Source organism: Protopterus annectens, chromosome 11.part0 (assembly GCF_019279795.1).
Source record: "Protopterus annectens isolate FY-2018-M chromosome 11.part0, PAN1.0, whole genome shotgun sequence".
In the NCBI taxonomy this organism is placed as follows: domain Eukaryota; kingdom Metazoa; phylum Chordata; order Ceratodontiformes; family Protopteridae; genus Protopterus; species Protopterus annectens.
The window spans coordinates 700,353,339-700,378,645 of NC_056745.1; the positions used below are offsets into that span (position 1 = coordinate 700,353,339).

The following is a 25,307-nucleotide window of genomic DNA, read 5'->3' on the forward strand; positions in this document are numbered from 1 at the left end:
TGTGTGTGTGTGTGTGTTTGCTGCCTGGGGACAGAGTAATGCTTTTAGATGGCTCTCACATACATTCCCTATCGGTCTTTGCCTTTGGATGATGTCATCCACCTAGAAGTATGCCTGTGGAGTGCGTGTGATGTAACTCTAGCGTTCTGTTACTGCATAATGCTGTAGTGTGATACAGTAGTCTGTATCGTCCCTGCTGTGTGTGTGTGTGTGGGCAGCAGCGTATTGTTTACTTTTTTATGTTTATCCGTTTGCGTATTTTCTGTTAGTCTGATCACAGTATAATTTATTGCACTTATATGCCTGTCAAGCACAATCAAATATTTAGTGGTACAGCCACTGTTCAACACTAATATGTGTGTGATGTTTTCCATCTCTATAATGTTGTGTGCCTTACAGACATATTCTACAAAGTGTATTTGATGTGTATCCTTATTCACATATATACAAGTCTGTTGTTGTTGTAAATATCTATATTACTGTTGTCTATATTGTGTATCTATGGTGTAATATGTTGGTGATAATAGTTAATATATATTGATGTATATATTATTATATATATATGTATATATATGTAATGTTTATATATACATATATATATATATTATATGTGTTGATGCATATTATTGTATTATGTTACTATTGATAATGCTGTAGTGTGGTGTAGACAGGTGGATTATCTATTAGCATGCAGGTGTGTGTTTGGCAGATATACCATGTGTTGGTATCTATGGGTGGCTAGCTGCATGTGTCAGTGTGTTTGTTGCTGACCTATGCCACAGCATATTCTGCCGACACTGGGTTGTCATACATTTGCCAATAGGTCTGGTGAGTAACTGTCAGGCCCTACTCTTACCCTTGTGGTGAATGTGGCGCAACATAACACACGTGTTGATAGTAACCATGATGCAGGTGGTGTGTTTCTTTTCATTCTGTCTAATGCATTGCTGTCATGTGGTGCTGTTGTGATATATGCCATATCTACATATGTGTGTAGATGTATATGTGTGTATGTATATATATATATATATATATATATATATATATATATATATGTCTATGTATATATATACAAATAATATATATGATATATGTAGATGTAAGGTGGACATAGATGTGAACATATATGTCTGGGGACATCAGCACTATTGAATGTTTGTGCGGATGATCTGTACATTGATAACCTGGGATCTATGTATATCTGCCATGGCTTGGTGATATGCACATGCGTCTGTAGTGTGCAGGCTACATTGTAGTCGTGTTGACACTTATTTTGTTGCTGGAAGACCATGGGATATCAAAATATGGTGAGTAAGGCACCTGTTGCCAGTTGTATGGATCTGGCACACTGAGCAGTGTTGTTAATCTGGAGGTTCGGTATGGGTCATATAACTATTCATTAGAAGACTATACTATGCAGATGAGTTGACTATAGTGTATCACATTTATCACCAGGGTGTGCTGGTCCCTGGAGTGTGTAGTCAGGGTGCAGGTCTCGAATATAGTTGACAGCATGGGAGGGTCAGGCATACTGCGTACATTGCAACTGTGCCTGGGAGTGCTCCTGCCTAGCACACCTAAGCTAGGGTGTGTCTATACCTGCCTGGTGACATTGGGAGGGATGACAGCAGTGGTGGGGTAGTCAGGGTGTACAGGCTTTAACCATTTCTAACCACAGGGGGATTAGGATATTGTTTGCCTTCTGCATACTCTCTTAAATCTCTATTTAATTTCTTATATTTACGATTTAGGACAATGTTACATTGTTGGTCAATATGCTTTCTCATCTCATGGTACTTCTGTTTTTCCCCTTCAATAGTAAAAAGCAAATCAGTACTAATCAGGTCATAATATTTAAAAATATCTTTATGCAACACTTGCATATCCTTTTCATTCCGCTTAATGATAGCTTTAACAATCCCCAACCCACATTCATCAAACAGTCTAATGAGCTCGGAGTGGAACTCACTGCCACGCTCAACATGATGAGGGTATTTATATACCCGTAGTCCCTTAGGGACAATACGTTTGTTGAAACACTCTTGTAGGTACAAATTGTCCAGCTCCAAAGTTTTATATTTATATAACGTTTGCTGTAGCAAACGCATGTTATCAGAAAACGAACTGTGGTTAGAGTTACTCACAATGTCCTCACGGAATGAAAACACCGGCTTGTAGGCCACCCAGTCCTGAAAAGAAGAAGGCGGTAATTCCTGAGGTGTATTTTGAGGAATTGCAGGATTAGTAATTTCCTCATCTTGCAAACGTAACACAGCCGGAGTACGAGCAAAGCTGCAAGAAGCACCTTGGTCCGTAAAATCACCCATTTCTCGAGGCGGTTTAGAACCGCAAGGTATAGATGAACCACCAGTTTTTGTTGAGAACGCCTTGAGCAGCTCCCGCTGCTCGGAAATAACAGTCTGTAACCCTTGACCTAAGGGCGTGAGCAGCTGCACAAGTCGGGTTAACTGTCCCGTGAGTTGGCGTGACCAGGAAGCTACAGATGAATCGCTTTCCTCTACACTAGCGTCGCGTGCACTAGTACCAGGACTCCTTGAACCTGCCTCCATAACCAACCAAAACAAAAGAAATGCTGCAAAAACACAACTCCGTGAGCAGCTGCACAAGTCGGGTTAACTGTCCCGTGAGTTGGCGTGACCAGGAAGCTACAGATGAATCGCTTTCCTCTACACTAGCGTCGCGTGCACTAGTACCAGGACTCCTTGAACCTGCCTCCATAACCAACCAAAACAAAAGAAATGCTGCAAAAACACAACTCCACCAAAAGTAAGCAGCCAAGCAGGCAAAGGAAAGTAAAAACCGCCAACACACAATTAGGACTGTATTACTCCAAATGAGCACGAAAGTGGTATTCAAGCAGTATCAAAAGAAGATTTATTTAACGTACATCCACTCTAGTAACGTTTTCGTTGAAAAAACAACTTCATCAGAATAAAACCAACCCCTCATGTGAGTGGCCTTCATGTACGTGGGGATAGTAACACCATACTGTGCCATTCCGTGTTTACAGTCCGTGTGCATGCAAGACAGCCCTTTGCTACTGCTAAGTGTGTGAGCATGCCCAGTATGCCGTTGTGTAGATGGACACACAGTACATTCCAAACTGTGCCCTTCCATGTTTAGAATCCGTGTGCATGCAAGACAGCCCTTTGCAACTGCTAAGTGCGTGAGCATGCCCAGTACGCCGTTGTGTAGATGGACACACAGTACAGTCCAAACTGTGCCCTTCCATGTTTAGAATCTGTGTGCATGCAAGACAGCCCTTTGCAACTGCTAAGTGCGTGAGCATGCCCAGTACGCCGTTGTGTAGATGGACACACAGTACATTCCAAACTGTGCCCTTCTGTGTTTAGAATCCGTGTGCTGGCAAGATAGCCCTTCACTTCTACTAAGTGTGTCGCTTCAACTAAGTGTGTGAGCATACCCAGTACGCCGTTGTGTAGATGGACACACAATACATTCCAAATGGACGTGTGATACTAAGTGTGTGAGCATGCCCAGTGACAACTTGTGTCAGTGATGTGCCTCTGTGTATGGGCATGGCCATTGACATCCTGTATAGCGATGGTGGTCATCCAGGCAACAGATGTCCATACCCCACGTCAGGATGGATTCCTACATTGAACACACTGGTTGACTGTCTTGAAGGGTGTACTGTCTGTGGCGCGTCTGATATCTATGTAGTGTTGTAATAGTGCTCTGTAGATGGGCAGTTGTCCCGCTCACACCACTGCCGTGTGTTTGTCTACGTCTACCTTGGGACAGTAATATGCTACTGCTCACTCTCTATACATTCCCTATTGGCGTCTTTGCCTTTGCAGATGATGTCATCCACCTAGAAGTATGCCTCTGGGAGTGCTGTGTTCCAGTAATCTTGGTAGCGCATTCTGTAACTGCGTAATGCTGTAGTGTGATAAGGAAGTTAGGTGTATGTTCAACTCCCAGCCCTGCTAAGTGTGTGTGTGTGTGTGTGTGTGTGTGTGTGTGTGTGTGTGTGTGTGTGTGTGTGTGTGTGTGTGTGTGTGTTTCCAGCTGCCTGGGGACAGAGCAATGCTTTTAGAAGGCTCACTCCACATACATTCCCTATCGGCGTCTTTGCCTTTGCGGATGATGTCACCCACCTAGAAGTATGCCTCTGGGAGTGCTGTGTTCCAGTAATCTCGATAGCATGTTCTGTAACTGCGTAATGCTGTAGTGTGATAAGGTAGTTAGGTGCATGTTTGACTCCCAGCCCTGCCAGGTGTGTGTGTGTGTGTGTGTGTGTGTGTGTGTGTGTGTGTGTGTGTGTGTGTGTGTGTGTGTGTGTGTGTGTGTGTTTCCAGCTGCCTGGGGACAGAGTAATGCTTTTAGACGGCTCACTCCACATACATTCCCTATCGGCGTCTTTGCCTTTGCGGATGATGTTATCCACCTAGAAGTATGCCTCTGGGAGTGTTGTGCACCAGTAATCTCGATAGTGCGTTCTGTAACTGCGTAATGCTGTAGTGTGATAAGGTAGTTAGGTGTATGTTCGACTCCCAGCCCTGCCAAGTCTGTGTGTGTGTGTGTGTGTGTGTGTGTTTCCAGCTGCCTGGGGACAGAGTAATGCTTTTAGATGGCTCTCTCCCCATACATTCCCTATTGGCGTCTTTGCCTTTGCGGATGATGTCATCCACCTAGATGTATGCCTGTGGAAGTGCGGTGATGCTGGAACTCGGTAGTGCGTTCTGTTACTGCATAATGCTGTAGTGTCTTATAAAACAAACAGACTAAATAACTGTATAAAAACTCTGCGAATACACCAATAAGTACCCAAAATGCAAGAAGGTAAACCAATACTGTAGCCAAACGACCAAGCAACCAAGCGACCAAAATATTGTAAAATACTTAATTTTATTGTTTAAAATAACAAACCAAAGTTTAGCGCTTTCACCCACTATAACGGGGCTTCCTCAGAACTCACAGTATAATTTGAATTAGGCACTTATATGCCTTTTTTGGTGCCAAAGCACAATCAAATATTTAAAGTGGTACAGCCACTGTTCAACTTTGCAAATAATAATAATAAAAAGAATGATAGAAAAAATGTTAAAACTAACTTCCCATCTCTACTAACTGTTGTTGGTGCAAAACTTAAAACATTCAACAAGACATATTCTACAAAGAATAGTATTAATAGATCATGATATCCTAATATTAATACATATATACAAGTACTGTAAATAAAGTTGTAAATGAAATAACGTATCTATATAAATGTCTGTTGTCTATCATTAAGACATGTATCTATAAGGATGTAATATGAATCCTGGATGGCAATAATAAAAAAGTTAATATATATTGAAATAGCGTTGTTATAAATAAATAATTAATAAAATTGTTAATAAAATTGTATCTAAATATAATGTAATGAACTTTACTCATTAAAAAGTTCACAGTAAATATATAAATATATAAAAAATATATGAATGTTGAAAAAATGACACTAGTATTGTAAAATTATGTTTATTAAAAATGTTGAAAAAATAATGCTGTAGTGTGGTAGACTAGACAGGTAGGTGCTCGTTCCAAGACATGACAGGTGTGTGTGTTTGGCAGATATACCGTATGTGTTGGTATCTATGGGTGGCTAGCTGCGGGATGTGTTCAGTGTGTTTTGTTACTGACCTATATAGTGTCCACAGCCCGCATATTCTGCCAAGACACTGGGTTGTCAACACATACATTTGCCAATAGGTCTGGTGAGTAACTGTCGGCAGCCCTACTCTTACCCTTGATACGGTCTGACCCATGTGACGCAACATAACACACGTGCTTTGATAGTAATAACACTGCATGATGCAGGTGGCACATGTAGTTTCTTTTTCATTCTTGTCTAATGCATTGCTGTCATGTGGTCCGCTGTTGTGATATAACTGCCATATCTACATATGTGTGTAGATGTATATGTGTGTATGTATATATATATATATATATATATATATATATATATATATATATATATGTCTATGTATATATGTATACAAATAATATATATGATATATGTAGATGTAGAGGTGGACATAGATGTGAACATATATGTCTGGGGACATCAGCACTATTGAATGTTTGTGCCGGATTATCTCTACGTGATAACCTGGGATCTATGTATATCTGCCATGGCTTGGTGATAATGCACATCGTCTGTAGTGTGCAGGGCTACGGGTTGTAGTCGTGTTGACACCGGTTATTTTGTTGCTTGGAAGACCATGGGATATCAAATATGGTGATAGTAAGGCACCTGTTGCCAGTTGTGTACGGATCTGAGCGACACTGAGCAGTGGTTGTTAATCTGGAGGTTCGGTATGGGTCATATAACTATTCATTAGAAGACTATACTATGCAGATGAGATTGACTATAGTGTATCACATTTATCACCAGGGTGTGCTGCTGGTCCCTGGAGTGTATGTGTGTAGTCAGCCGGGTGCAGGTCTCGAATATAGTTGACAGCATGGGAGGGGGGTCAGGCATACTGCACGTACATTGCAGAACTGTGCCTCGGGAGTGCTCCTGCCCTAGCACACCTAAACTAGGGGTGTGTCTATACCTGCCTGGTGACATTGGGAGGGATGACAGCAGTGGTGGGGTAGTCAGGGTGTACAGGCTGCACAAACAGGTGTTGATCAGCACAATCAGCAGATGACTTGGCCAGCCCGCACATGAACAGTACAGTAATGCGAGCAAGCAGCATGCACACAGGTTTCGTCCACACTCTACACCACCGGTGTATACCTGTGGGGACATTTCACGACACAGTCCAACCATATGAGACGGGCTGCAGCAGGCAACATATACCAACATGTGCAGGAGGCTGGGGCAGTGAAGATGTGTATGCTGCCAAACAACCCTTACTGGGGTGACATAAGACTTTATAGACCGAGGGTGACTTACCAGGGGCTACATGGGCTGGGGATGGTGGAGCACTATGTGGTGGACAGAGACCTCCTACAGCAGCTTGTTGACCTATGCCTGCCATACCTGACACATCAAACAGGCTGAGGGAAACACATCACAGTGGATACCATGGTATGTGTTGGCCTAGGTGTACTAGCCACAGGTACCTCACACAGCACAACTGGGGATATCATGGGTATCTCACAGGCATCTGCATCCAGAGTATTGCACCAGTTCACAGACGCCATGTCAACACATGCTAGTGAGCACGTACATGTCCTCAACGCACGTGATTAGTAGACCAGCAATATGCATCTGTTCAACCACATGGATGGCTACCCTGGGGTACTGGGTGCTATAGCCTGCACACACATACACATTGTAGCACCACCCGGTGAGCGGGATAGGGCCTACAGTCACTGCAGGGGCATACCCTCCAACAGCTAGGCCATATGCAATGGCCAGGGCATGAGATTGAATGTGTGTGCTGTCTACCCTGGAAGCTATGATGTGTCCGATATATGGCTTCTGACACAGCTGTAGCACACCAATGCCAATATGGACATCCCCTACAGTCTCCTAGTGGGGGATGCTGGGTAAACACTGGTGTCGTGGCTGATGACACCCATCAGCAATGCACACACACCTGAACACTCACACCACACTGAGGCGGATGCACAGGCAAGACATATACTTGTGCATGTGTTTGGGATGCTCATTTCACAGTTCTGGTATCCATCCGTTGGAGCTCTGCAGTATTCACAAGCTACATGCATACAAGTTATTATGGTATTTGTTATGCTACACAATCTTATCCTGCAGTAACAGTTGCAGCATGAACATCATGGGACAGGGCCACACAGCCCAACACCACTGCCAAGGCCTGTACAGGCACAGTGTGACTTGGTGAAGGAACTACCTGAGCAGAGCACAGTCGGCGAAAGCCCATGCACAGTATGACCTGCCCTTGGCAAAGAGGCAACACAAGGCATATGTACTGACACAGTAGGTACCCACGGATTTCCTCTCTCTGATCCGCACACAGTACAATGGATGCCAAACATGACACTACCTGTGCTCAGCCATGTATAGGAGGTGCGCTGTGTGCATCCGACATAGGCAGCACTCCAGCACAGTCCTCAAGTCCGGAATACACCCAGGGTATGTCTATTGACCTAACAAGTGGCAGTTGTATTAGAATGTGTAGTTACCCATTGCTATGGTATGTATGTGAGCATACAAGTGACTGTGGTGGCCAAATGTTAGGGCAGCAGACAGTACATATCCATAGTGGCACCATGACCTCTGTAGCACATACGGGGTCACAATGGTAGCCTGTAGTACACAGGGTGTCCTAACCCATTACAGATTATGGGCTGACCATCATGTGTGTCCGTACAGCCCACACATGTTCCATACAGCTGGACAGATGTGGCCCATTACAGACAAATGATATACAATGACCTATGGATATGCCCAATGAATGACCCCCAACCCCCTAAGACACACACAGACTACAGCAGGCCAGGCAGTTTGATGTAGGTTGTGTAAGCTAGGATGTCCAACACCACTGTGCTGGTAATTAAAGCTGGGAACTGATGTACCCTGATATCCCTCCAACCAGCATTTAAGTAGGTCCACACACTGACATGGAGTACCCGGCATACCAGTACAGTAGCGGCAGATGTGTACAACTGTTGGCTGTACCCCCCCGTCAAACTTACACATGTGAGAGTCATGTGCGCCACCCACGGTGCTGTGTAGGACTGTGGTTGTGGTTGGATGTCCCCCCACGCTATGCAGACATGTAGCAACTGTCAATGCCACATGACCATTAGCTACCCTGCAGACACAGCATGACACCTGTCTGTGTAGAACGGAGGGGTCAGCAACACAGTACTAACTATCTGGACATGTGACACTTGCAATATAGATGACCATACTTGGCATGCTCACACACATGACGGTATGACAGTAATGTCGGTCGACAACATGCGTAACAGTCATACTGGGCATGCTCACACACTGAAACACAGGACGGCCAGGCATGCATACACCAGTGGTCCAGACATATCCGCCAGTACATTGCTATACTGTTGGATGTCTGCGCTGTATGGTGTGTGTGTGGTCTTTTGTCTGTAAACATGCCATGGTCTGTTGTTAATTCACATGAACTATGTGCGCAGGGTACTGCTACCATCACGTGTATAGGGCGGTTCTTTGTTTGCGGAAAGGCCGACACCTTTGGATACAGACTGGGTAAGGCACATTCCAACAGGTGGGAGCAGTTGTGCGTGGGTTTGCACAGTGTTAAGCACTGCTGACCTGTGGTCACAGCACCTTATACATGTTTAGACTCCACATTTCTTTGACAGTGCACTACTGGCATACTGGTAGATAAACACGCTTACAGCCGCTCGCTCACCGACATTTCTGCTTACATTTGTTACTCACGCTGGGTGTGTGCGATCCCTTGTGATGCATATTACATCAGACTACATGACTACAGTATCGGGTATGTGTAACCATTTTGCGACGACAGGCGTTCGACTGTACGGACTCGGCGGCCTGTCCAGTGACATAATCATATTATATGCGTGTTCCTCATACGATCTGCTCCCATCTGCCTGATACATGGGAACCGATACTCTGCAATGCTGACATGTGACTTGAGTTTGTTAACGCAGCTGTCCGCCGAGTCATGCTACCGCATACCTACTGCACGTTGTCCACCTTTCAGATTGCAGGACGGGAGACTGTAGGAGTGACACCTTTCCCACTTTGCATGGGACAGTCCCTCATTACGCATATCTCATGTGACAATACCAGAACTCTCCACCAATCGGGGACACATTTCTACAGAATCAGGGACAGGTCAAGAAAAATCAGGGACACTTTTACAAAAGTAGTGCTATTAACTTGAAACATTGACAGAATCAGAGCATATGACTTAATACACATATTCTGAAGTAACAGTTGTTTATAACTCTTACTTATTGTTATTAGTCAGTAAGTGTTGTTCACCACCTTTCCTTCAACAGCCACTCATTTTAGGAGGGATTAAGAGGGACAGAGTTAAACTTTCAGTCAAACTCAGGGACGTACCTGACATTCAGGGACAGTTGAGTGGTATGGACAATACTCTAGCCTTTGCAACTGTCCTGATTAGGGGATATTCTCATGTTGTACGTGTCTGTACTGGTTGCTTGTTACAGGTCTTGTATACCTGACACGTCGATATGTCATATGTAGTAGCATAAGCAACTTTACTGCTGCTAGACTACGCTTTGATTTGTTCCAATATGTATATTTCTGTACTATGCATGGCTGTAGGTATGTTCTGCCCTGGTACGTCTGACATTTCTACAGAGCAGATTCCTCTTTGGCCATTCAGAATGGTGGCGACCCTATATGTAGAGCTATCACGTGTCAAGGCAACACTTACCCACAGCCAGTAGTAAATGGACGACTTCCACGGTTTGCATACGTTAAGGTTATTCATGTAGCATTATAATTGATAATATTGTTTCCTATTAAATGTAGCTGTTACTGATACAACAAATTGATATCTGACACCACTACACACACTATATAGCCTCCATTCCCAAACTCACAGGCCATGTGCTATAACTGTCATTTTGCAGGACACAACTGCCCAGATGGGTGTGTCCCTCGCAGGCGTACAGGTGTTGAACCTCTTCTATTATGCTATCATCTACCTAAGGTGGTCAGCAAATTATGCACTTTCCGTCAGTAGCAGAACTCACATACCAATGGGTGTGAATGAACACTGTATCAGGAACAATGCATAACACCCTGTGGGACACATTTAGACGATTGGTTCTATTAACCAGACACATTCACAGTCACAGAGCATATGTATTCATTCACATTTGTCGAGGTACATGCTGTTTATGACTCATACATGTTGTCATCTGTCATTACCTGTATTCTGCCACCTGTTCACCTAATATCACTAGTTCTGAAAGTGTTTAGTTGGACTTTGTTACATTCTGATACATAACTATGGACGTCCATGCTAATCGGGTACACGGCACTCATTTGGTCTCTATGTATTCCCTCGATGGTTTACAGACTATCCGGTAGATGTGCTCTTCAGGTTTGGGAGGTGTAGGTGTATGCTATGCCCACATAGGAATCTTAATGACTTCCACTGACTGGGCAGGCCTACTACATCTCTGCCAACCAGCACCTGCACACTTAAGCCCATTAATGCATACCCATGGTACACCTACCTGGCACTCCTCTACAGCAGTCATGACAAATACTTACTGCGAGCGCAGCTGGGCTATGAGCACACCCCTACACATTGCCCACTCTCCCCGTCTCGGGACACATGTCATACGTTTTGTCAACCCATGTATTATCACACTTGCACAACCTACTGTTCCATGTACACCTACATCCTGCTCGTATTAATGTCAGCAGATTCACACATACCCTGAATATTTGGGGTCCCGCAAGGGACACCGTTATCCATGTTTAAAATGTAGACCTTGCAGAACTCTCCCACTGGTACTTTCCTACCGGTGTTTTGGACAGCGGCAGTGTATTGATCTGTATTGCCTGTCTGTATGTCTGTCCGGCCTAGCTGGGCGATGTGGGGGGTACAACATTTATTTCTTGGACCTCCCAGTCACATATGCCCGGGCTGTAAATATGTTACCCCTAATTGCTGTGAAGTAACCTATTTATGTACATGTGTATATCTACACTGACATATATATGTTGTTTTGTGTATGTGTATATATCACTACCTGTTGTTTGTGTATATCTATCTATCCGTATATATCCGTAGTATATCCTTGTGTGTGTATATATATATATATCCGTATGAATATATACGTGTATGTAAATTAATGTAGATATATGTATATATACGTTTTTATCTATATATACATCTGTGTGTCCGTTAACCTATACATTTCCCGGACATGGACACTTACAAATGTGTATTGGGTTTTATCTCTGCTTCAACAGCATACTATTGCCTTAGTCATTATGACACCGACACTTCACTCCGGTGAACATGTGCTCAGTATATTGCACGTTATACAGCGGACAGATGTCGCACGTTTTTCATGTCTGGGGTGCCGCTGCTAACTGGGATGTGATACAGTGTCATTCGACCTATTACTCGTATGCGCAGCCTATTATTCCTGCTACTGTGTTTGTTTCTGTGCACATTCATATTATTACTGTTGATAGGATGTGTGTGTGTGTTACTGTGACTGTACGTCAACATATTGTTGTCTTTATTTAGTTGTGTCTTTCTGCTTTTCCCGGTTTGGGGTTGTCACAGCAGAACTCCGTTCCGCTCATGGGTGGTGTATAGGTTTTACGTGCCGGGCTGCCAGCCCTGATGCACAACATCCGATAACGATACGCCCATTCATGCATGTCTCCACGCAAATGACGCTGTATCTGGGAATCGCACCTACGTACTAGCTGACCTCCACAGCCTGCTCCATTGCACCCGGCGCAACATACCCTAGCACTCCTGTGTCCATAATCGCATATCCATAGTTTCTCCTGCACACCCGTGTTGAGTTTCCACGCATAACAGCCATTATACACCTGATATCGCAGCCATGACACACCTTTACACATTGCCCTCTCATGAGCGTTGGGACCCTACACACATTTTGTACCGTCTCGTGTATTCACAGGCTCACCATCCATTCATATTTGCACATACGTGCCTTTCCTGGTGTTATGGATTACGAACGATTTGCGGGTTACAAGTGTAGGTGGTCGCAACATGTACTACATTCCGTCTGTTTACAATGTTGACGTAGCAATTCAGCGATGTTATGGCCACTGGTATAACCCTGCCTCGGGTGTGAAGAGCGGTGCTCTACTCACACTTGTGCAGCTTTATGTGACATACGCTGCGAGCACTTTATAATTCCTTACTTGCTCTGGATTTCCTTCACAACCCTTATGTTTGCTTTCGTCTTTCGGCGTTACTTACATATCGATATAGATATATATATATATATATTTATATATATGTGTATATATAGATAAATATGTAGATATATAATTGCATATTTCTGTTATGTCCATGGATATTTATCTATACACACATCTATCTATCTATGTATATAAAAGTTACAGCTGTACATGACAAAACACATTTGCTATGCTAATACCTGCGTACACCCGTGCATCTACTTATTCTGAGTTACATATGTTTACAGGCACTTCTTTGGGATTACATGTGCCTTATTCCTTATGAAAGTATCACTTTGATGGAATCCTGTTAACGGACCCATGCAAACGCGGTCACCTTTACATGTATAAATGTTGGCTTTACAGCACAGAGGCATTCATTACACAATTAATATGTGCTATAGTCGTACTTGAACCGGGAATGCCTTTACGTTGGGCGGATGCTGTGACCACTGCACTATTGTTGTTCTGGCTCATTTATATGTATACCCATGGTTCATAGCTATTCTGACATATGCCTCACCGCTTCCCTTACACAGCAGGCATCCATTCTCCTGCTGGGAAAACTGCAGTACTACAATTAGGACATTCCCTGTTTCCTACTGCTCTGGACCCGTGCTGCATGTCTACTCACTCCAAGAATATTCAGAACTCCTATGCTTATAGTCCTCGCACATGCGTGTGTTTGATTGTCAGGGTGTTCATGTGCTGTTCCAGGTTTAGGCTCGGCCGACTGGTGATTAGAACTGCCCTGGCGCTCTTCAAATATCAGATGTAGCACATGGACAGAGTTAGTCCAGATTTTAACATTCTACCTGTGTTTACAGATGCAGGTGTTTGGGCACCTCTGACCACATTATTGTGTCGGCGCTACATAATTTAGGGTGGGGAGTGGTTCCACTACATAATGCAGTTTGGGGGGGGTCGTTTCCACGTGTTTCCCCTTCCCATTTGACTATTTCATTCATTTGTAGATACAATGAATATTATTCTGGATATCTGTTATAAATTCACTACAGGTATGCAATAGTCCTGTCAACAGATGTGACAGTTGGTTGCTGTACTTATGTGTACGGACCTCTGTGATACTCGGGGACTCATTTCTACAGTGACAGGGACAAAGCTATGACAACTCAGGGACAATCACGGACACTTCTACCATATTAGTACTATTAACTTGGAACGTGTTGACAGATTCGTAATACTACTAATTTTCTGCAGTTAAATGCGTCTATTACTCTTCATTGTTGTAAGTAGTCATTCAACACCTTTCCCCCAAAGGTCACTGGCTTTGTGAGTGGTTAACAGGCTGTCCAGTTATTGTGCGAATGCTCTGACCATTGGTAGCGTTGACATTGTCATATGTACAGGTTGGGATGTATTCTGGTGACTAGGGTTGCCACCTTTTCAAATGGCCAAGATGGGACATTTTCGGAACACACATCAGATTTTACAAGCCGACACATACCCACGGTCAGTACAAAGGATAGAACATTACTTATTTGCCTACATAAAAGCCTATTGTTGTAGTGGTTTAGTTGCTTATTCTGTTTCTTGTAACATTTAGGTATTTTAGATACTGAAATAATTATTTTCTGCAACTATTACATAACATATGGGATATAATTATGTCCTACAATCCCAGGACATTTGCCATTTGTAATGTATTTTGTAAGGCCACAACTGTCCAAAGAGGGACTGTCCCTCGCAAAGTAGGACAGATGGTAACCCTACTGTGGACACCAGATTGTTTGGGCCAACACATAGCCATGGTCAGTGCAGGTTTAGAACATTCATTTGTTTCCTAGCTGTGAGCCTTATACCTTTGGCACTTTTGTTGTTTGCCTGTTTCTTCTACAAATTACGTTTATTCTATCCTGACATGACCGCTTTAGGCAACTGTTACATGCAGTATGGTACATAGTTATTTCCTACAATCACAGGACATTTGGCATTGTATCATTGTTGGTCAGGTCACACCTACACACACATTAATTGTCCCTCACACAGTGGATCAGGGGGTATCCTGTTTATGTCAGTGCCTTCATCACCCTTATACCATGTGCCACTATGCGAATGTGTGCAATATATTCTCTCGCTTATTCGTGTCGGGACATGTGCGTCACGGGCAGGTGTTTGATCCTGGGTAGTAGGTTCTGCATGACCATCTAGGGCTGGACAGTCTCGTGCACAACTACTACACATTCCAACTTGTGTCCAGATATCTACGGGAATGGACTTTGTGTCTTCATACCCATTCTAATGTTTACACAGGTTACTTATCCTATGAGGGATATCCCAGAAATTGAACAAGACCAAAACAAGTCAAATACCGACCATTCTTCTGGCGTTACGAAAATGTGCTGGGGCTTTTACATGCAAGGGATACATAGTTTGCAATCCTGAAACTGCCTAGGGTAACACTACCTACTACATATGCGTAGTGGTCACTATGTGTAGATGTGGCTGCACCAAACCAGTAGGCCAAGTATGGCTGGATTTGGTGGACGTTTAGGTATGGGAGTGGGTTGTGTGCTGTGGGAGGGGATGCTGGGTAGTCCATTATGCATCCAGGTGTGTTGCATTTGATATGGCCAGTTCCATCAGGACCAATCTGTGGGTATGTGCCGGTGACATGTCTATACATTTGTATTGCACATTTTAATATTCATATGTTTGTGGGATTGTGTTCTACAGTATGGCCTGTCTGGTTGTATTGCAGATGTGTATACATGTTTTTGTGTTTCTTTCTGCTTCACCCGCTGCTCCCTCATACACCTCCGGTTCACCTATTCTGCATACGACACAGTGTCCCCCTGGAGGATTATACTATTACCCATCCCCCACACACACATATATTCCTGACACTCCATCCATCACTGCTTTGGTTGATGGCCCATGACACGGTCAAGGTAACACATTGCATACCCTACATATGTCAGGTACCTGTTTGGTTGTGTGGACTACCCTGCCATGTTTGACTTTCCACATGCTATACCTCACGCAAGTAGGTACACGCCCATACTTAACTTTCATGACATGGTTGGTATACCCGGGTAATACCTGTTCAACTGACACATCCTGACAAGTTCGGCTTGGACCGCTGATGTGCGGATTTTGGCCGACTGTTCTAATCATTGGTAGGATGCCACCTTTTCCTATGTCCAGGATGGGATATATTCCGAACACATATCCGAATGTACTGGACAACACGTACCCACAGTCAATGGTACAGATAGTACTGTTCCTTTCAGCCTACATGTTGCCTTATTGTTGTAGCAGTTTATATGCTCCTTCTGTTTCGTTTACATGCTTATTCTATTTTCTGTTACATTTGGTATGTGAAATATTGACATACCTATTGTATGTGACTATTACATGTGTTGTAGGATATAATTCAGTCATACGGTCGCTAGATATGTACATTTATCGTGTTTTTTGTTATGGACACATCTGCCCAGCTGTGTACCCTCCCTCACAATATGGGTCAGCTGGTGACCCTGACCATTGGGCTGGACGTACCTATTGGCGGCGCGCTAACATATGATGCATGTCATTTCTACTTGGTATAACTATCTACACTGCGTTGGACTACAGGCACACGGTTTTCAATGTCATTTGTTCTCAGCATAAGGACCCGTTATTCCCTACCGTGCATTTGTGTTTGCTTCTTCATTTTGTGTTTGCAGGAACTGTCCTGCATGCTTTGCATACGTTTCAGTATCCACGGACACTGACAGATGTGATTACTATTGCTTGCAAATTGTTATATGCAAGCATTTTAGGTTGCACGTCGACAGCTGACATTTCCACTCCTCCGTGCGGAACTTCGACACGCCCTATGCACTCATGCTCCTTTCTTATGCACGTGGCTGTGGCGGCAGCACGCGTTCATTAGTATGCATTTGGCGCTACTGCGCCATCTTCATGCCGCACGGTCGGCGCAAGCCTAACGCCGGCCTTGCGCCGAGCTTCATGAATCCCGGGGGTGGAGTCTTTCTACCAGCAAATATGTTTTGTCTCTTCAAACAGTTCCAAGATGACCTATAACATTCATTTACAAAAGCTGAAAACTGACTAGAGCAATCTAAATGACTACTCAATCCAAATAAAACTAAACTAAATTTATTTCCACCTCCAACCCAACATTCAGACTATTTAACATTCTAAAAAATATTATTAGTCAATATTACTAGAACTGAGCAAACTCAAAATACAAAACTGTTGTGAGGCATAGGTATCCTTAGATTAAGATTCAGTCAGTTCATCCAATGTACAGTTCAAACAAATAAATAAATAAACTGAGATTTCTTTATAAAGTCAAACTTTTCCTAACAGAATATGCAAGCAAGACCAGTCCTTAATTTCCTGAATGTCTCATTAATTTTCTCTAAGCTACACTCTTCCCTATTCTCCAAACTGGAGCAATTGCATAATAAGACTGCAAATTTGAACTCAGTCATATTCTCGTGTACAGATAATATACATTACACAGATATGCGTAAGGTTGTTACAACCATTGTTAGTGTGCGTCTGCACATGGCTCTGATCGCAACTGCTTTGCTCGATGGTGGTCCATATATATATATATATATATATATATATATGTGTGTGTGTGTGTGTGTGTGTAAATATATATATATATATATACACACACACATATATATATATATATATATATATATATATATATGTGTGTGTGTGTGTGTGTGTGTGTGTGTGAGAGACGAGCAAACCTGATAAACATCCCAAAGATTACCATACATGCCATGCACACACCTCAGCACTTGCGAACAGCCCCACGTCGGAATCCAGTTATGTTAGGTTGGAGGAAATTATCATCCCATTCTTAACCATCTGAAGAGGGAGTCACTGTTGAGCATGTATTCTCTGCAGTATACACAGAGGTAGAGAACAGCTCTGTTTTACATCTTGAAGTACTATTGCAACCATATTACAACAGTATCTATATTTTATTAGTTTGCCATCCATTGCACAAATGAGTTGCAGGTCAGTGCCCATCGCTGTGTGGAGGCTGAGACATACAAGAACTGTTTTTGTCATTGTTCCTGAGATCGTTGAAATTGAGAAAGTTATGACTGAAGAAGGTGAGAGTAGTGCACCTTCTAGAGTATAGAGTTGTTGCAAGTCATCCAAGATTTTTATGGGCATTTCCTATAGACATTCCAGCTATAGGCTCCCACATGATGTCTATACTAGGTCACAGTATAATGCTGATGACCGGATGGTTTGCCTAACGCTGTCACCAATGTTGCTGGCATCCCACGCATGGGAGAACAGTATCATCACCACAATAATGACTTGAGTCAATGCAAGTCTGACCTCTTTGAGCAATAGGAGGCTGACATTAGGGTGTAGTCACCACCTCAGTACTGTATGTATGCCATCTTTTAGCTAAACAAATAACCTGCCACTGCATACCACCATCCATTTTTCTCATAATGCCTTGTTTATGTCTGTATCCTCTAAAGAGATCAAAAGGCATAGGAGATGCACAGGGACACACAAGAGAGCCAGGATGAGAATACATGCTGTTGTGAAAAATGTACCTGTCGGCACTGTAACATTTGTAGCCATTCAAAATAATTATGTATAACTTTTCGTCATCAGTACTACATCTGTCAGTACTGGCATAGCTAAGTGGTAGTAATGTCACTGTGCAATGTTAGAAGTGTGCCTCTGCATGCCTCCTCGTCTTTTTTTAATTTCTTCACATCTTTTTGGGTTTCTAATACCATGACAGGAATGGACCCCATTCCTAAGTCAAAGTACGATTAAAGTTCATGAAATTACTATTGTTTCACTCTTTGATGTCAGCCAAAAGTGCTCTTCGCAGCACCCGCAATGTGCCCAATAATGACTCCTTCAGCAATTCGTACGGTGTTACATGAATTGGTAACATATCTAAATACGATTGTAAATTCTTTTTTATAAGACCCGTTGCTCCTACTACTATTGGAACTGTCTGGGTATCTTTCTTCCACTTGGCTCTCATTTCTGCCTGCAGATCCAGGTATTTTATGACTTTTCTGTAGGCAAGACACTGTAGTCACTGGGTGTGGCGATTTCAATGATCAATGCTACTTTTGTCTTCCTCCTGTATAGGTGGACTGGTGGATTATCATGTTAAGTCTGTGTGCACTGTGACTGTTAGAATGGCCATAGCTTCATCCACCCCAAAAAGTTTTTGCTGTCATTGTAAAGTATATTTCATTGCTGTAATATCAATGCACCTCTACAATGTCCATATCTGTAATATCCATAAATAGTTAACTGGGCATTTCTTAATGTACAATAGAAGTATATGCCCCTTGTCTATCACCTGTAGTGGATATATTAATTGTAGGATCAGCATGTTTATTTTGTATATGTATAGTTTTATTATTGTCAAAATTCAAGTAGCATCACACACACAACTTTCCCTTTTCCAGATATTTTATTAATGTACATATAATTGGTTCCAATTGTTCATTATAAAAAGTGTAGCCTTCTGACAAATCATAGACATTTGACATCACTGTTGCATTTCTCCACGATTCTTGAACTAAGTTGAAAGGTATACTTCTACTCTATCTGTATTCCACTCATTCCTTATCTGCGCACCTGGTCTTCTACACTCTACTTGCTTACCATTTTCATCTCTGTAGTATACTCCCATTTCCAACCTTTAATCTGGTCAAATATTAGCTAAACTCACCACAAACTTGCCCAAAAGGTCCTTATAAAAATTTTTCTGTGATCATACTTTGAGTGATGGGTCACAGAGAGCAACATCAGTGCATATGTGTAACCAAAGAGATGTAACACATCTTGTTCTTTGGCAAATATGAAGTGCAATTCTAGTCACACACTAAGGATATTGCCATCAAATACACAAATGAAATAAGCACCACTGCACTTCACCATACAAATGTGAAATAAAGTAAAGGTAATGTCTTTAGTTTAATTACTTTGATTGCTCAGTGTACTCATTAAGTGATTAGTACTATGTTAATGCAGAGTGTGTGTGTGTGTGTGTGTAGCAATTCTAATCCCCCGAGGGTTGCATGTTGTTTTACAGTTACAGTGTTTGATTTGTAGTCTGCATAGTCTGCAAAAGTGCTGCATTCCCCTGATCTGTGTGTTTTATGACACCTTTTACTCTGACTCATTATGTGCTCCCCTTACTAGGGAACTAAGGACATTCTGCCAAGTGCACTGAACTGATGGGTTGACACCCCTGAAGGTACCATGACATTATACTGCAGGTCCACTTCTCACAATGCAATTTATTCACGACTGATGCAGGTTAATGCATCATGCAACTTTACTGTATCCCACCTCTCCTGTCCAAGTTTCACATTGTTCTACTTTCAAGAAGTGTCATAACATCTTTTTCCATTGTGTTTTGAAACACTTCTTTGGTAGACAGCTCATTTTGCACTCTTCTGTCCATCTCTGTGGTTTCTGTTGATATAGTTAAACCTCTCCTCTAACCTCAGCCATATCTGATATGTTTCCTTTCATGGATCATTCCTTTGCATATATATTGTTGTACATTACATCAACATTATCAATGTACTTTTCCTGTTGTACATGTGAACTAGTGACAATTACCAGAGGTGCTCGTACACATTCAGCATTTCCGGCAGCTGCTCATACTTTAATCAGGCTGTGAGGTAGTCTAGTACAATCTGGCCATGGGACTGTACTGCAACAATGACTAGGAGCTGCTCATTGCACACAACGGCTTGGACTTCCAACTTAAATATAACAATTCTGTGTCTGCACAAACAAAAAGAACAGGGGAAACAGACTGCCAGCACAAAACCATTACTGCCATATTCAGACATTGCACCAGTTATGCAAGCCCCTAAAAAACAACAAAAACAAATGACATCACATGTATATATATATATACATATATATATATATACACACACACACACACACACACACACACACATATATATATATATATATATACACATATATATATATATATATATATATATATATATATATATATACACACACACACACCTTCAGAGCAAGGGTGTAGGCAGGCTTACTCTTTGTACTCTATTGAGTACATTTTTCTGAGCATCACTTAGAAACATTATGGATTTCTTCAGGCCATGTGATGTCTACAACACTCTAAATGAATTCTTCCAACAACAGGTACATTACTGAGAAGCTTGTTAATTTAAAAACAGAATGTTTAATAGTTTAGAGTCACAGCTAAAATGATGCATTTATGTTGTGTTGAAGGTGGCAGCATTTTGAAAGTTGTCAATTTTTTTAAATGCCAAGTAAGGTGTGGGCAGCAAAAATACCTTCTGAGTACAAAATGGATTTTTTTGGCTACACCCCTGCTTCAAAGACACCACCAGTAATGCACACATGTCTACACAAAACAGTCTACTACATCACATTCAATATAATGTGAAGTCGGCATTCCTAAAGTTCAACATTTACTTACCTTCAAAAAGTATTTATGCATGTGCATTTTATATACAAATATGTTTGTGTATGTATGTATATGTATATCTATCGGTATCAAACTAAAATAAAAAACACATCCAATGCACTTGGATCAGTCTGCTAACATGGCTGACAGGATAACAATCAAAGAAGCAAAATAATTAGTCTAGGATGCACTGTAATGGAGATATTAACTACTGTTTATGACTTATTTTTCATATTTCTACATTTATATTTATATTGTCATAATGGAGCGAGTTACATGTTACTAAGGGCCATAGTGTGATAGTGTGAACTATCATGATGGGAAACAGAAAAATACACAGTCACTATCTATGTATAAGTACTGTGCTCAAGAAACTGATTGCTGTTTGCTCGTAATTATGAAACTGTGTTATATTTCTATATGTATAGTAATATTTCCAAATCCAAATGACTTACCAACTATAGCATAACATAAGGTGAAACCTTAGATGATGTTAGAGAAAATTGTTATTGCTATGAAAATTGTAGGTTTTACAACTTAATAGACCAGAGTGCCATAAATGGACATAAATTACTTCTTGGGATTATCCTGACAGTGTATACGTAATTAATGTTGGGAGTAGAATTCTAAGTTGTCCCTACTACAGCACATTACAGTACTTTAAATTTACCAAGTAGTTATTCTTTATACGATTGTGTTTCACAGTAATGCAGGAACTGCTGCCAAGAGTTACATGTAAATTTGACAAATCAGTGGGTTTTCCTGCTCAGATCCCCAGCTTCATAAGCCTTATTTTGATTCGATTTTAGAGGTGACACATTAAAAGCTACATAAGGAGGGTTTAGACAAAAGGATATGACATGCAGCATGGTGTTAGGATTACCCAACAGCTGCATAAGAGGAGACAGTGGGCTCTTAGTTACAATATTTAGTAATAATAAAGTACTTAGACCCCTCATGGTGGCTATGCAACCAGGATATATTAGATAAGGAGACAAAGCAGTGTGGGTGATGTATAGTGTACCTGGTATGAGAGAACAGTGTGGGTGATGTATAGTGTACCTGTTATGAGAGAACAGTGTGGGTGATATATAGTGTACCTGTTATGAGAGAAGTGTGTAGAGGATGTGTACAAGACTTTCTCCATAACACTGAGACGTACTTTGAAATCTAAAGCTGCCTTCAAGCTGTCTGTGGGTGCATCTCTAACTGATGAGCCATTATGACTTCATGTTTAGATGACACAAAGGGATGTCAGCATGTCTTGCAGTTCAACATTCCTTTCAGGCAGAGAAGCAAGAACAAGCATATTTGAGCAACATAGTTCAGGAAGTGGCATTCTTTGAATAAATACTAAGAAGACCTTAGCTTGCAGCACCACATTGCCAAAATACAGCTGGATGCCTCAGTTGCTATGTTAATATGTTACCTTTCACTTTCCACTGCGTGTGTACTTCCAGTGAGTGAAAATGCGTTATTTTGTTTGGCATTACCTGTCCATGTTATTGTAGTCTTGATTCTGTGATACAGTTTTCTTCCCATAAATTGTAGTGTTGTAGTTGTTATCTATAATAATAGTAACATATTCCATATAATTACCTTTTACGGATTTGTTAATCTTAATTGAATTTTAATGCAAGCATTCATGTGAAATAAATTAAATACATGTTATTTTGCTTTTCTTTTATACAGATCATTTAAAAACTGAAGCAGAGCTGGCAGAAGAGAAACGCATCTTGAATGAGATGCTGGAGGTGGTAGAACAACGTGATGCCTTGGTGGCACTTCTAGAAGAACAAAGGTTACGAGAAAAGGAAGAAGACAAAGATTTGGAAGCAGTCATGCTGTCCAAGGGTTTTAACTTGAACTGGTCCTGATCCAGTACCCTATATAAAAAGATTCAATTACTTCATGAGTTTCCAGTTTGCTGAAATGTCAGTTGATTGTCATTTCAATAGCTGAAGCTACACAAGGAAACCATCTTATGTACCCAGTCTTTGAACCTTATATTACAGGAGTGCATTGTTGTTGCAAGCTGCAGCATAGCATGCATGACAATGTTTTAAATATGGAAATCTATCTCCAGTTAAACAGCTTTTCTCCCTTTTCATACTGGGAGATGATACACTCCAGAGTATCTGCCTGTACTTCAAGCTGAGTTCAGGGCTGTATATTGTTAAATTTGATTGATCTTTGTACTATACATATACTTTTTGTGTTATTAATTGCAACAGTTGATAATGTGGAGAACTGTTACACATCTTGAAATAATTTGTCCATTTCCAGCAAATCAAATTGTTAGCAGTTTGTGACTTCTATAAAGCTAGTGCTTGAGAATAAGCAGATGCCCTTGAAACCCAATGAAGCAGTGGAGATCTTCAACATTCTGTCTAGGCTCGGTCGTACTAGAGCAGAAGTAGAAAACAGATGCCATTACATGTGCCATCAGATGAGTTCAAAAGGCCATTTTTCAGTGGAGTGTTTGATCAGAACCAGCAGAAATCTGTTGGGAAAACAACTTAAGGATCTTCTTCAACTTTATTCCTTTTTACAAAAGGGAGAAATTAACTCAAGCACATGGGATGGTAGACATTCTTATCTGCCTCTTTGAACTTGGAAATTAGAAGTATTTACTAAATTCCAGAATGGACAACCCTTCGAAACCTGTATAATAAGTAACAGAATTACATTTAACAGTTATTAACTCTCAATTGTATATTTATTAAAAATGTAAAATGCATCTGGTTGCAGATCCTAAAGACTCACTGATATACCACAATGAAGAGTGGTAATCATTCAATGACTGAAACATTTCTCAATGCAATGTTTTTATGTTTACTTTGCCAGTTATTTATGGAGGGAGCCTATGTTGGGAAATACATAACTAAAACAATATCTTTTTCAGTGGTTTTATTGCATATTTGAACTGACAATGTGTTTTCTATAGTTGCTTTTTTATTTGTATTTCTAATTTCCATCATTTCTTAAAAGGTCATAATCTTATTGTCATATATAGCAGCTGCTCTGAATATCCTTCCATTTAAAATTATGTTGATAGGAATTTATCTAATATCCCTGTTTGCAGGAGTTATCCAACAAAAAAGATAAATGGTTGGTTGTCTAAGAATAACCACAGACAGACTTTTCGGATTCTACAATTAAATGCATTTAGTACTGAGATTTTCAAAGTACATTTTGTCCCACTGCATCTGATATAAAAGGTTTATAATGAATCAAGAAAGCATTTTCTGCGACACAAAAAAAGCAGACCTTGAATATGTACATTTCAGTACAGCATGGCAGTTGTGATTGTCCTTGTTTTGTCCATAAATGAGTAATCTAGGATAGTGTATGAATATCTTTATAAATAACTCTTAATCTAGATATAAATGAATGTGTTATACTTTTGGACCAATAAGAGGATGAAATGTTCAGCAAAACTACCATTCAGCTTCAGTAGACATAATTTTGTGCAGTGACTGATGAGTGATAGGTTGGCCCTAGAGAACAGTTTAGTTGGTGATAATTTTAGTGCTAGTAGTAGAGAGGAACATATCTTTCCTCCAGAGGGAAGGAGGCCTCCAATCATCAGATTATGTATTAATGCAGCTGGAATGGTTATTTTAGGGTGATGTGATGTGACTTTGGTATTTAAAGCCCTGTGGCACCCTTGGATGCTAGATCATTAGGTTGTGACTGCAATAATCAGATTGAAAACATAGAGAAACCTTTAATGACATTTTCTGTGTTCTTATTCAGCCTGGATATCCAGCAGCATTTCAGATCTGTGGATCATGTTACAGTTTCTAACTCATGACTACACATATAATATGGGCTTTGTTCTTGCGGCACTGCAGCATGTCTGTTAAGAGTTTTTTTGAAAGCAAACCTGTGTTAGTCTATGATGGGGAATAGATGCAATTTTGT

At 41.3% G+C, this 25,307-nt stretch overlaps 1 protein-coding gene across 1 annotated transcript in view; it reads left to right on the top strand.

Moving 5' to 3' along the window:
* LOC122814986 (protein-methionine sulfoxide oxidase mical3a-like) overlaps positions 1-24,273 on the top strand; it is a 663,428-nt gene extending 639,155 nt beyond the window's left edge. The window contains exon 19 of the mRNA XM_044087241.1: positions 23,073-24,273. Coding sequence (XP_043943176.1) covers positions 23,073-23,257 — 185 coding nt within the window. The 3' untranslated portion in view covers positions 23,258-24,273. The remainder of the gene's footprint in view (positions 1-23,072) is intronic.
* The last annotated feature ends 1,034 nt before the right edge of the window (positions 24,274-25,307 follow it).